The sequence below is a fragment of the Hemitrygon akajei genome, chromosome 14 (assembly GCF_048418815.1).
Source record: "Hemitrygon akajei chromosome 14, sHemAka1.3, whole genome shotgun sequence".
Lineage (NCBI taxonomy): Eukaryota > Metazoa > Chordata > Chondrichthyes > Myliobatiformes > Dasyatidae > Hemitrygon > Hemitrygon akajei.
This window is the reverse complement of record NC_133137.1, coordinates 96,009,803-96,023,174: the sequence shown is the minus strand read 5'-3', so window position 1 is coordinate 96,023,174 and position 13,372 is coordinate 96,009,803. Positions and strand designations below refer to the sequence as shown.

The 13,372-nt window shown below is 44.5% G+C and overlaps 1 protein-coding gene across 7 annotated transcripts in view; it reads right to left on the bottom strand.

Annotated features, from left to right (window-relative positions):
- The window catches only part of flncb (filamin C, gamma b (actin binding protein 280)), a 63,492-nt gene that overhangs the window by 1,252 nt on the left and 48,868 nt on the right, over positions 1-13,372 (bottom strand). For all 7 annotated transcript variants that reach the window (XM_073066717.1, XM_073066719.1, XM_073066718.1 and 4 more), the window contains 14 exons: positions 13,039-13,167; positions 12,331-12,504; positions 11,581-11,742; positions 10,304-10,507; positions 9,802-9,954; positions 9,483-9,605; positions 7,780-8,019; positions 7,396-7,665; positions 7,015-7,152; positions 6,814-6,929; positions 5,598-5,730; positions 3,733-3,909; positions 3,083-3,301; positions 2-205 (listed from right to left, as the gene is read on the bottom strand). In XM_073066717.1, coding sequence (XP_072922818.1) covers positions 2-205; positions 3,083-3,301; positions 3,733-3,909; positions 5,598-5,730; positions 6,814-6,929; positions 7,015-7,152; positions 7,396-7,665; positions 7,780-8,019; positions 9,483-9,605; positions 9,802-9,954; positions 10,304-10,507; positions 11,581-11,742; positions 12,331-12,504; positions 13,039-13,167 — 2,442 coding nt within the window. The remainder of the gene's footprint in view (position 1; positions 206-3,082; positions 3,302-3,732; positions 3,910-5,597; positions 5,731-6,813; positions 6,930-7,014; positions 7,153-7,395; positions 7,666-7,779; positions 8,020-9,482; positions 9,606-9,801; positions 9,955-10,303; positions 10,508-11,580; positions 11,743-12,330; positions 12,505-13,038; positions 13,168-13,372) is intronic.

Sequence of the window (13,372 nt, the reverse complement as noted above, 5' to 3'; positions counted from 1 at the left end):
CCTGCTTTGCTGCAATCCACAGTGAAGTTGTTCTTCTGCGCAATAAAAGCCTTGGTCAGGCCAGGCCCTCGAGCTACCACCTTGCTGGCATCAGATGCAAACTTGGGCATTGGTCCATACCCAGCAACTGTGGACGACTTGGTTACAGTCTCAACTAGGACAGTGGACGTCTCATGTAAACTATGGCCCCCAGACAGACGGACACCTGTGGGTGAACAAAGGGGAATGTTATGGTTGCCCAGCAGCGTAGGCCTCAGACCAGAACTCCCAGCTCCACCAACCTCCCATCTGTACTATTCCAGCTTCTCAAGCTCAAAGGCTCATCCTGCCCCACCTTACACATACCCATTCTCTAATGCAGAGTCAGAATTAGATGTTGGTCATTAACCCGGAGAAATGACAGCACTACACTCCCGTGAACTACAGTGCCAGTGGAGATTAATATGTATCAAATAAGCTGAGAACAGAGGTCCAGGAATACAATTGCCTCAGATCTTAAAGACAAAGATTTAAAGCAATTAGTAGAAAAATTAGAGTTGGGAGTCAAGAGTGAAAGTGTCTTCACCCGAATGGTGGATGTCAAGAAACCACTTGCTGATTAGGTAGTGAAGAAACACACATGAAGAGAGGATAGTTGAATGTCAACAATTTTGATTAGGCCGTAAGACCTTGGAGCAGAATTAGGCAACTTGGCCCATCGCGTCTGCTCCACCATTCCACCATGGCTAATTTATTATCCCTCTCAACCCCATTCTCCTGCTTTCTCCCCCTTACATTTAACACCCTGATCAATCAAGAACCTCTCTACCTCAAAGATGCCCAATGACTTGGCCTGCATAGCCATCTGTGGCAAAGAATTCCACAGATTCACCACCTTCTGGCTAAAGAAAATTTTCCTCATTTGTTCTAAATGGACATCCCTCAATTCTGAGGCTGCGCTATCTGGTTTGTCTCCCCCACCATAGGGAACATCCTCCCTCCCCCACATCCACTCTATACAGACCCTTCAATATTCGATAGGTCTCAATGAGATTTCCCCACCTCCCCCACTCTTCTACACTCCAGCAAGATTGGACTGTGGATTGAGACCCGAGGAGTGAGGTTAACCTGGTTAGCTCTTTCATTTGTATTCCTTTTTAAAGACTTTATACTTACACAGAGGATTCCAGTTATTTGGGCAGCAGTTAAAATGGGGCAGGTGCTTACTTGGGACAGTATGCTGCTTAACTGGGACAGGAGACACTGCGGAACGGTTTTTAACTAGTGTCAGTCACTTGAACTTGTGTACGACACTACACCATGCTTAGGATGAACAGTTTTTAAAATAGCAACACACACAAAATGCTGGTGGAACACAGCAGGCCAGGCAGGATCTACAAGGAGAAGCACTGTCGACGTTTCGGGCCAAGACCCTTCGTCAGGACTAACTGAAAGGAGAGATACCAAGAGATTTGAAAGTAGTGGGGGCAGGGGGAAATGCGAAATGATAGGAGAAGACCGGAGGGGGTGGGATGAAGCTAAGAGCTGGAAAGGTGATTGGCGAAAGTGATACAGAGCTGGAGAAGGGAAAGGATCATGGGACGGGAGGCCTTGGGAGAAAGAAAGGGTGGGGGGAAGCACCAGAGGGAGATGGAGAACAGGCAGAGTGATGGGCAGAGAGAGAGAGAGAGAGAAAAAAAAACACAACTAAATATGTCAGGGATGGGGTAAGAAGGGGAGGAGGGGCATTAACGGAAATTAGAGAAGTCAATGTTCATGCCATCAGGTTGGAGGCTACCCAGCCGGTATATAAGGTGTTGTTCCTCCAACCTGAGTTTGGATTCATTTTGACAGTAGAGGAGGCCATGGATAGACATATCAGAATGGGAATGGGACGTGGAATTAAAATGTGTGGCCACTGGGAGATCCTGCTTTCTCTGGCGGACCGAGCCAGAATAGCATCAGTTGCGTGTGTTTGTGTTCAAAATGCAGTGATTTTGTCAATGATATGGTTCTTGACAAGAAATAGCAGTAGGACAATTAAGAACTGTTTTGTTCACTGTGATTTCAAGCATTCAGGCTTGGAGACACCAGAAACAGCCGGGAATGAAAAATGAAACATGAAACAATTTCACTACTTCAAATTCTTCTCGACTCCTAATTTGAAGTAATAGACAATTATGCTAAATATTACAATAAAAGTGAAGATATGGAGAATGCAATTGGCAGAAGCATTGCATGAAGGCAGTCCATTATCTGCACTGGATGTCTGTGCTAATTCGGTTCATTTACAGTCAATCAAAAGAACATGGCAGCATGTTGGCTATCGGTCAGATCCCACTGACAGTGAAGCCTGTGCGAGAGAGTTTTAAGTGGAAAAGCCATTGCACTGGGACAGTTCCGCTCTCTCAACCTCGAAAGTCCAGGTCCAGTGGTATGAGAAGTTGTCACAAACTGGGCTCTTCATTGGTAGTGAATTAAGCACAACTACATCAGTGCCTTATCATGCCCTTCGCTCTCCACAGAGTGTTTTACAGAACTGCCTTCCCGGCCGTTGTAAATCACTGTTCATCTCACCTCCCCCCCCAGTGTGCTGGAGCTGATGTCACATGCTAGGACAGACATGTCTCTACTTCACTGGGGTATGAGGCCCACCAGCTACTCTCAGTGTTTAACCTGCTTGTCGAAGCAGCCACACCCCTGTATGCCGCTGTCACATGTAATGGTACCACGAGTGAGAGTTGAATGTTCATTGGGGATCAAAAGGTGAGCGAGTTGGCTCAGAATGGACAAGACAAACTCCTTCACCAGAGGTGCTACCCTCCCTGGACACTCCGTGCACAGCAACGTACACTGGATGAATTCCTCCATTGATAGCTATTAGGAACAAATACAATAGTTTTATAGTAGTAGCACTGGCGTGTAGTAGTTTGTTCTGAAATTAATTTAAGTACAATTTGTTACTCAGTTAAATGGTAGTTTGTCCTTTTTAAACTATTTTCACAAAACTCCAGCTAATTAGGGCAGCTGTTTAATTGAGCAAAAATGTAACTGGAAAGTTTGTACATCTTACCCATCTATGATCCAATGAACTTGCACTCACCTGTGACCTTGGCCTTGAATGGACTGCCAACAATATGTTGAGGTCCACCGTATTTGATGGAGATTAGATAATTCCCGGGGGCCATTGGGGTGTAGGTTACCTTATAACCTTCAGGACCCTCTTGGCAGTCCATCTTCACTTTGGATGGGCCATCGATGGTTACAGAAAGAGCACCAGCCCCAGCATTACATGTATTGACAATAAACTCTGAGGGCACTCCTGCACAAAAAACAAAATACAAAGGCCATCACTGTGAACAATCTCCCGTAACATTTAAGCTTCAGCATAGATGAATCAAGCAACATAGCCCCCAAACTAATGTTAGATACACAGTTCCCCCAAGATTACTTCCAACCTGCAAGTCACACAGGTATCCACTGATCTGACTACATATCTCCAGAGCGGCACTTCTGAATTCAAGCTTGCAACATTCCCATTTTCTCATTGTCTGACCTATACATTTCCCACATTTTCTGTTGTTATCCCAGATATAACCCAGCCGATGCCTTCCCTGCAGATCCCAGCCTGTGTTTTGCACCAATGAGTTGTTTTATATAAACAAATCACACCTGCTCAATTACATTCAGGGTCTGTCTTCTGTCAGCTATCCAGTTAATGTGAAACACGCAAAATGTACTGAGGCATTATACCTGTGACCCCTCCTTCCAGTCCTGGGCCATAGGCAGACACCAAGCCAGGATCTCCAGTCTGCCCTGGCTCTCCCACTCGGATCCTGAAGGGACTGCCTGGGATGTGGCAAGAGTTGAACTTGACATCGATGGAGTGGACACCGTTTTCACGTGGTATGAAGCGGATTGCCAAATTATCTGAGAACAGAAATATTTCTGACGTTATCCCCAGGACATTATCGTCTTGTAAAGACCAGTCTCGTGCTCCAAGGCATAGTGATGGAAAAACAGTCAGCAGCCATTCGCACCTTGTTATTGTTGCCTTAATTCACATATGGGCAAGGGTGACTGTCACCAAGGACCTTGGAGGGAGGGGAAGGTGTCCACTGCAAGGCTCTCGCCAGCAGGGGCATCACCAAGCCCTCAGGTGCGTTTTCCCCCCAGGTATCTGAACTCCTACTTGCTTCCCTCCCCCCAGTGAAAAAAATACAACACCTATTAGAGTAACAGTCAAAACAGGAAAAAAGGCAGGAGCTTAGTAACAACAATGAAGTCCATCCAGTTCCCACCTACCAACAAGGCTGGGCGGCAAGTGGAGAGACAAGACTTCACTCTCCCATCCCGTTAATACACCTGTCATTCCAATGTCACTCCTGCTCAAAGCCTTCAATATTCCATTTCACTCTGACTGCTCCCTGGACTAATATCCAACAGTACTGAAGTAGTTCTGACCTGGGATAATCAGAAGATTGCAATTGATAGAATACATGTTGAAAAGATTTTTTAAAAAGAGTGGTGGAAATCAGAGTTGAGGAGGGGGTTGTAAAATGAGGTCAGTTTAAAAAAGCAGAGCTGTTAAACGAGGAAGTGATGTGGGTTAACAAGGCTAGCGGTGATCCATACAAGAGGACATTGGTAGTATTTTGGAAGGTAGAATGAGGAAGGCAGCCAATTCAGTAGTAGTGAATTATCAAGTCTGTCTGTAGCACTACATTGTAGCTATTATAAAAACTCATGAGCCAATAAACCATTCAATTCAGAACCTGCTGGATAATCCATTAAAAAAAAGTTAAAAAATAGGCATGGATAGGGGAATCAGATGCAGCTGCACAGTTCACCTGTAGAACAGAATTGGGTAATGTTTACAAAGGTGTTGTTGGTAAATAAGATTGGAAGTTTTTCCTCTGGGAGTGCGTGGGAGGGGGTGCAGATATAATTTCAGTTTCTAGTCTAGTTGCCATTGTCACTGAAGGATTCAGTGGCAGATTCCCAGCACACCACAGCAGTTCCCTCACTTAACCAGTAGGTGGCAGCGAGAGAGTGAAGTTTCAGAACAGCAGGAAGAGAAGATGGCTCTGCACAAGTTGAATGACCTTGCATTGTCCTTCCAGAAGTTTGAGTTACTGAAGGCTGCAGGGGCCTGGATCTCGTGTTACAACTTTAAGCCTCAGGCAGCTGCTGTGAGAGAGGCCATGGCACATGGTGTGGGAATAATTGCTTATTCTGGGTCAGATCGATATCACCCACAGCCACATACACCACATCCAGCTGTGCTGGCTCCCACCTCCCCTGTCAAATCCACGCCTTCCAGCCCTGCCTCACCCACATACCTTGTTCTTGTTAAAGTCCAGGACACGGACAACCCTCCATTTCCTCCACCCTTTTGGAGATGCGCAAGAATAAACTGCAGTCTTCGATTGCCCCACCAGAACATTACCATGAAATCAGTTAACAAAATTCACTACCGTTCATTATTGCTACTGTGTTAACTGTTGTATGGTTGGATAGAGGCCAAGAGAAAGAACTAGTGAGAGGGGGTGGGATGCAAGAGGCCCTCCACCCCCTCCGAACCCCACACCAAATTTCTCTACATCCCAGTCACTTACCACTGTCCAGCTCTGACATGTAACATTCCTCGACAGCCCCAGAGGGGGTCCGAACTTTTGCATCGATCACTCCTCTTGCTCCGTTCAGCTGGACTGCAAATGAGGCTTGTTGGTTGACCTTTAACCCCGATTCCTGGATCCATTAAATAGATAACAAACTCTGAAAAATTGTTCCACATCAATTTGCCCAAGGCTCAGTAGTCAGTACTTAACAAATTAGAGTGTGAAGGGCTTCTGTACCATTCCATCAAAACAAAAATGCCACAAGACCACAAGATATAGGAGCAGAATCAGGCCATTAAGCTCTGCCATTTCATCATGGCTGATCCATTTCCCCCTCAGCCCCCAATCTCCTGCCTTCTCCCCGTATCCCTTCATGCCCTCTCCAATGAAGAATCTATCAACCTCTGTCTGAAATATGCGTTAAAGACTTAGCCTCCACAGTCGCCTGCGGCAACAAATTCCACAGATTCACCACTCTCTGGCTAAAGGAATTCCTCCTCATAGTTTAGACAGAAGAAAGCTTCATCTGAAGGAGTCTCAACCATTCCTCCATGGCTGAGTATTCAACTTGTGAACATAGAAAAGGTCATTTAAAATTGAGGCGTATAGGAATTATCTCACATGGGTGGTGATGCCGAGAGGCAGCAGCTCTACTAGCTACACAATACTGAATAGCAGGGCAAGCTTTGACTGGACATGTGTGCAATTATGGTACAGCTGCATCTACATTTTTCTAGAAGCTTCTGTAGGTGTCTTGGCACTTGACTCTGGCTATTTTAAAGGTTAAACGTATCACTGGGATTTTGCTATCTCTGGTCTGAGTACAAGATGACCATGAATGCCTTTTCCTTTGTCTTTCTTTGCTTATTCTTTATTCTTCTAACACGTATTTAAATAGCCATAAGCAACATGTTTTATGCCTCATTCCAAACTGCTGAAGAACCTTCAGATCGCAAAACCATCAGGATCGATCAGTGTCCTCTCAGAGCACACCAAGGCTCAACAATTGTATCTCTGGCATAATACAGGCTCCCTTGTGCCAACAGAATCGGCTGCTATTCAGCTTCTGTAAAACTCATTCTTTATGAAGCCATTTCAGGAGATTCAAACCCCTTTCAGTGCTGTTTGGTGCCCTGCAGCTTCTCAACCCCACAACATTCCAAACCACCATACTGTGAAACACCACCACGTTCAGTACCCGCCTCGTACGCACCTGGAGACTGGTAACGGTGAGTCTGCGGGCAGCGTCCGAGGGAGAAGCAATCGGAACGATAAATGGTGAGTCTGGGATATGCTCATCATTGAACTTGATGGATACCTCATAGTCACCTGGGAAAAGAAGGGAAGTTCAACTCAAGTATGGATACACAAGGGTAAAAAGGGGAAGACAAACTATCCCATCCAGTTTACTGACCAGGTTCCTGTACAATGTAAGAAACACCACATGAGCCGTCTTTGCGATCTTCAAATGAGATTTCTGCTTTGCTTGGACCTTCCACAGCAATGGAAAGACCACCAGCTCCAGCCTCGCGGGTCCAGATGCTGAATTCAGCTGAAGATGGGAGAAAGAGCTATGAGTGACTATGGGAGGAGTAGGCACATAATACTCTCTACATTCCGCATCAAATCTACAACCCATTTTATTCTTACTATGATCAGTCTCTTTCCATACCCCATCCCTGGACTAAACCAATATTCCTCTCTTCCCCCACCAAGAGTAGCCCCATTCCTGCCCTTCCCAAAATTGCACCTATTCTGTACATATTTGCCTTTTCATTAGTTAGCAGAGACTCACCGGGCACTGCAGCAATACCACGCTCCAAACCGGAACCCCCGGCTCGAACCTTGTGCGATCCTCCCTCACCCAGCGGTCCCACTGTGAACTGGAAGGGGCTGCCAGGAACATGTTGGCCTCGATACTTAACGTTGACAGTATGAGAGCCCATCTCTTGTGGAATGAACCGCACACTGTAAGTGCTGTCCTCCCCCTCAATAATTTCTGCATCAGCCATCTTCCCAGAGGGGCTGGTGACCTGTGCTGTCATCTCCTTAGCTCCAACTTCCACTGCAAAGAATAACAAAAGTTAGAATGACCTTTAATCACATAGCAGTAGCACCCCATAAATACTGGCCCATCACTTCCTCATCTAATGAAATTCCCCTCTTGTCAGATGCACACCTTCACCTCTTGGGATACTGGCAAAGGTGCCCAGGCTTTCACGACCCATGAACTCTCCGAAGACGTTGTGGAAAGGGTCCCCTCCAACTTGTGTTGATTCCTCCACTCTAACTTCCCTTTTAGTTTCCCCACCACGCGTTTTACTGATCTCAGTCCGTTCCGTGCGTGTGTAGGTATGACTGCTGCGCGTGAAAGTCCTGGTCAAACGCTCCTGTGCGGACACCATCTGGAACCAGTTTCCTAAAAGAGAAAAGGGAGAGGAAGAAAGACAGAACCAATGAGAAAAATGTTAGGTGACATTGGGGGGCAGGGGGAGAGGGGGAATGCAATGGTGTCTATTTAAGCCAAATATGAAATAAATGCCTATCTAAATGGAGTAGGGCAACGGAGCTGCAACGGTGATATGCTTTCAAGGCAATATAGCCCATCCTTACTCACATTTCTTTAACTCAATTAAATCAAAGTGTAGATACATATCCTTCTCCCTTACAGCTATTCCTTTCCATTCAAATCAATGTGCAGATCCCCTCCTTCCTTATACCTATTCCTCTCCCTTCAAATCTATGTGCTCACTTTATCTGTGCCAGGTATAGTTCAGCTCAGAAACAGGATGTAGGCTTCAATACAACACTGAGAAATGCACAGGTTAATACCGTTCATGAAAAGTCCAATATGGATACTTAATCAGGAAATTCCCAGCCAGCTGTGTAGAAACTTTGGATTTCTGCACGTTTAGAGGCAAATACCATTCACTGCAAAGAATCAAGCCTTTATTCTGAAACAAATTTGGCTCACAATTCTAGAAATAGTTGTCATAGTCTCAAAGTACTAAGCCATTAGGACTGAACTAGGAAGACATCTCTTCATTTAAAAGGATGGTGAGTGTATGGAATTGTCCACCCCAAAGAGTTGCAGAGGCTCAATCCTTGATTTGATTCAAAATGGAAATTACATTATGGGTTTTGGAAGAAGCAAGGGACAGAGCAAAAAACTAAGGCAGAAGATCTTATTGAACGACAGAGGAGATGCAAGAGACCAAATAACCTATCCCTGCCTCTTTTCTGGATAGTCAATACTGAACACAGATAGGTGATAATACTCATGAACACCAAAGGACAGAGGAGTGGATCACTGTTACAGATAAGTGCTTCATACTCACAAGGCAAAAATAAATAATCCACTGCTAACTGCCCAGGTCTTGTTGAACAAAGACATGGGTAATTGCATTATCTGACTCATCCACCCAATGGCATCAAAAGAAAAATCTAAAAGCCAGAAGAATGATTTTTGGAAGTTCTTTTTCCTACAGGTCCTAAGGTCTTCCAGACCCTGCTACTTCAGTACTTGACCCACAGATTTCTATAAAAGAAAAACAAATCTAAAGATGGAAGCTGTAAGCCAATTGCTTGTGTCAAGAGGACACTCCCCTACAGCTATTTCCCTAAATGGTTCTTAAGTCAACATGTCTAAATTCTGGAGTTGCCTTAAATCAATCAGACCCAACAAGGTTTTCCCACTGTCACCCATGACCATGCACATTTGCAAGGATCCCATTTTAAGAACAGTGTCCATTTGCAAAAGACAATGAATGATGTGCATAGATGATTGTAAAGAAAACTGATCCGAAGAATAAATTTCTGATCAGAAAGTTATTCTGCTCTGCGATAAATGAAACTTTTCCTAGACCCAGGGGTCGAAAGTACCTGGAATCTTCAGATTCAGGTCACAGGTGCTACCCACAGTTGCTATGGAGGGTGCCTGTCGTCTCCTAGTGATACTCTCTTTAATTCTTCCTTCGCCAGTCATCTTCACAGTGAAAGGACTTCCTGCAACAGAAATCACATGGTAATTAGTAGCAAGCTAAATGCAACCTACTATATCAAACAGTCACTGAGCAACTTGCCAGGTAGAAGGAAACAATAAATAGGGTCACAGTATCAGCTCCTTCTGCAATCTACTTTTGTTCAATTTCATTGCCATGGCTTGCCTTTGCAAATGAGCCCTCGTTTTCTGGTTACTTACCTGGCACATGGCGGTCAGCAAATTTAATGTTGATAATGTAGTTGCCTGGCTCAGTTGGGCAGTAAGTGACTTTGCAAGTTCCATCCTCCTGATCCTCACAATTGATGTCAACTTTGCTGGGACCTTCAATGGACAGACCAAGCCCTCCGTAACCTGTGAACAGGTGCAAAACAGTGTAACAAGAACAAAAGGATGCCATGCTCCAAAGTTAAGTACAACATCTCGTTCAGACTTAATAATGTAATAATATTCATCACATGCTAAAGTCATTCAGTTAATCATTCTGAACACCAGCTACAACATCTCTAGAGAGCAATTCTGCTCAAGTCACCTCAGGATTGTAGATTTCTTACAATGTACACTTAAGGTCTGAGTGAACTGCCAAAAGACAGTTCACACACAAAATAAATTTTCCTGCAGCAAATACAGTTCCTGGATGAAAAGGGGAACCTCAAGTAACTGGGTCATTATTGAAACAGTCTTCAATGGAACCAGCTCTTACCTGCACCTCTTGTATCCACGATGAATTCTGACACCTCAAATGTTCGACCCTCCACCAGGCCTTTCCCAGAAACCTTCACTTTGGAGGCATCCCCAATCTCAGAGGCCCCCACCATGATCTTGAAGGGGCTGTTTGTGACATGACGGTTATTTTTCTTCACACTCACCACGTGCTCTCCCACCTCCTTCGGGGTGAATGAAATACCTGTTGAACAGGAGAAAAATGGGGATGAAGTCACTGGATGGTAAGAGTACCCAATAATAGAGGCTCCTGGACAATCAAACACTTGGAAGACTGCTTTCAACCAACCTCCCCATCCCCACTTCTGAGAGGAGTAAAAAAAACACCTACCACCATGGAGGTGATAATCCTCCTGAATTGTACACCTTACAATTGTCAAACTAATATTCTGTACGAAGTGAGGGAGGCAGGACCTTTTGTCCACAGTCAGTGTTGATGTTTATCTTTACCAGAAATGCTATCCTAATCCCATATGTCCAAAAGGTACCCATTATAAAAATTACTAACTTAAGGAATTTCAAATCCTCAGTTATTTTTCCACATACAATCTGAAACCTAATGTTTGATCTTGAGCTGTAAATGATCCTTTTGTCTGTCTTGCTTATACCTTAATAAATAAAACTCTTCAAACTGCATTGTCGGATTTTGGGGGATTGAGAAGCACAAGTAATATCTCTATGCTATTTGTAATGAAATGGTACCATAGGAGATCGTTCAATTTGAAACTTACTACTGCATTCATTTGGATAAGGGTGGACTTCATGCTCTATTTCATTCCCTTAAAGCCACTATTGGACAGTTTTAATTGAATCCCAACATTTATTTATTTATTTTTGGAAGACTCTGGAATGCCAGAAAATGAAAAATGCTCCCTGATCTCACTCCTAGTGGACCAACTCCAAGTTTACATTACATTTGTTCTGCAAAGATCAAGTAATTGGAGCCCGTAAAACTATTTTAACTAGCAGAGCATGGTTTATACAGTTCTTCCACTCTTTACACTGATATGACACAGACTCGTCCAATTAATTTCAAGGCCCAGCTTCATATTGGTGTCACTGTGCCAAATCTCCAAAATATTATTCTAGATATGTAGCACCCAAAACTGAGAATCCATATTTTCTCAGATGGATTATTCTTCAATAAAAACAAAGAAGCACATCCTCCCTTTGGTAGATATCTAACCACTGCCTAGTGTCTATTGAAGATGCCCAATCAGCTTCTAGCTGAGCCCACCATTCATGTCCACGTCTTACCAATGTGCCGGTTTGGCAGCCTCTTTAGCAAGCAGGGCTCCTCATTCCCTGACGGGGCTTTGATGCTGGCGTTCAGCAGACTGAGGTCTGTCTCTGTAATCTTCAGTGAGACTTCGGTTGATGTGCCAACATTGAGTTGAGAAGTTCTCATTGAGTCATCACCTGCACAAAATGGTTTCAATCAAGACATTTGCTTCTCAAAGACAAACATTCCCAGAACCCTTGCAATTACTTCTCCCATCTTCAATCACGGTGGCCACTGGACTGAATGGAGGACAGCTATTAAAGTGGTGTATGCGAGTGCAGTCTTCATGGTTGCCCTGTGGCATCTGCACACACAGTGTGTTGTTAACCCTTCCCTTTTGCTAAAAGGCCATTCCAAAGTCGATAAATGCAGCACAGAGTAGATACAGATCTCTCCTTCCACCAACTCTCTTAGCCTGGACTGCACACAGACCTGCAGTGCTGCAACATACTCTCGTGCTGCTCTACCTGCCAATCTGCTCATTTTATTTTCACCAAGTAACACTAGAACCAACCCCATCCTTCTGGATCTGGTTTGAGTGGCTGTGCTTTCTCATTAATGACCAAGGTCTGAACAGAATGAAGCTAGCACCAGCCCAAATTACAATGCCAGTTTCTGCTAAATCCTACAAAATTTGTAAAGGCATCTCACCAAGAGCATGGAGATTCTTCAGGAAGGTTAGCTGAAAAAGAAAATAGCAATGGACTACAAGAGAGCAAAGTTACCCGTGATCTTGGCTGTGAAGGGACTCCCAGCAATGTGCTTGTCATCAAATCGAACAATAATATTGTAATCTCCAGGGGCAGTAGGGAGGTATGACACAGTGCAGGTCCCATCCTTGTTGTCTTTACATGTGATTTCAGCTTTAGAGGGACCTTCCACAGCAAGGGACAGACCACCTATGGAATGAAATAAAATCATCTTAGCTATCTGTTGTACCAATGAACTGTAAACTTTCCCCACCACTTATCTTACCCCCACCTCCATTTACATTCCATTACTGTCCAACCCTTCCCACTTCCCAAGGAAGGTCACTTTCAGTCCCTCCATGTCTTCTTAAATAGTTTTGTTCCCCTCCCCTCACCCACCTCAAATCCAGAACATTATATTGTTTTCCCAATTATAAAATTATTTTCACACCAACACTTCTAGAAACATAGATCCCATACTTTCCTGATGAAGGGTTTCACACCTGAAACATTAATCGTCCTTTCCACAGATGTCACTGGTTTTTCCAGCACTTTCATTTTAATTCTGCACTATTACTTTGCTCAAGCTTTGCTCCATTGCACCTACCACCATTGCCCTTGCTTTCTCCTCAACTAGCAATGCTTTAGACTTCCCTTTCCCTCACCTAACACACACACACACACCTCACATTGTATAGGAGTCCCATTAATACCTGCAGAAATTCAGGGTTGGCCCACACGTACCTTCTCCTGCATCCTTGGTGACAATGGTGAACGCTGCAGGCTTGTTCACCATCCCATGGCTCAGACCGGGTCCAAATGCAGTCACATGACCACTGTTAATGGCATCCACGTAGAACTGCAATGGGCTACCTATAGCGTTAGAGAAGTAGAGGTCAGAAAGGGTGATTCCACCCCTCCCCCCCCCCCCAAGGATGCTGCAATTAGGAAGAGACAATCAATTTGGTGTTTGGTCCAGTACCTCCTTCAAGGTATGAAGTTTAGAAATGGGACTCCCTCTTAATATGCTGGGATGCTATGGGTCAGTCCTCATCCTGGATGTTGGTAGCAGGGCCAA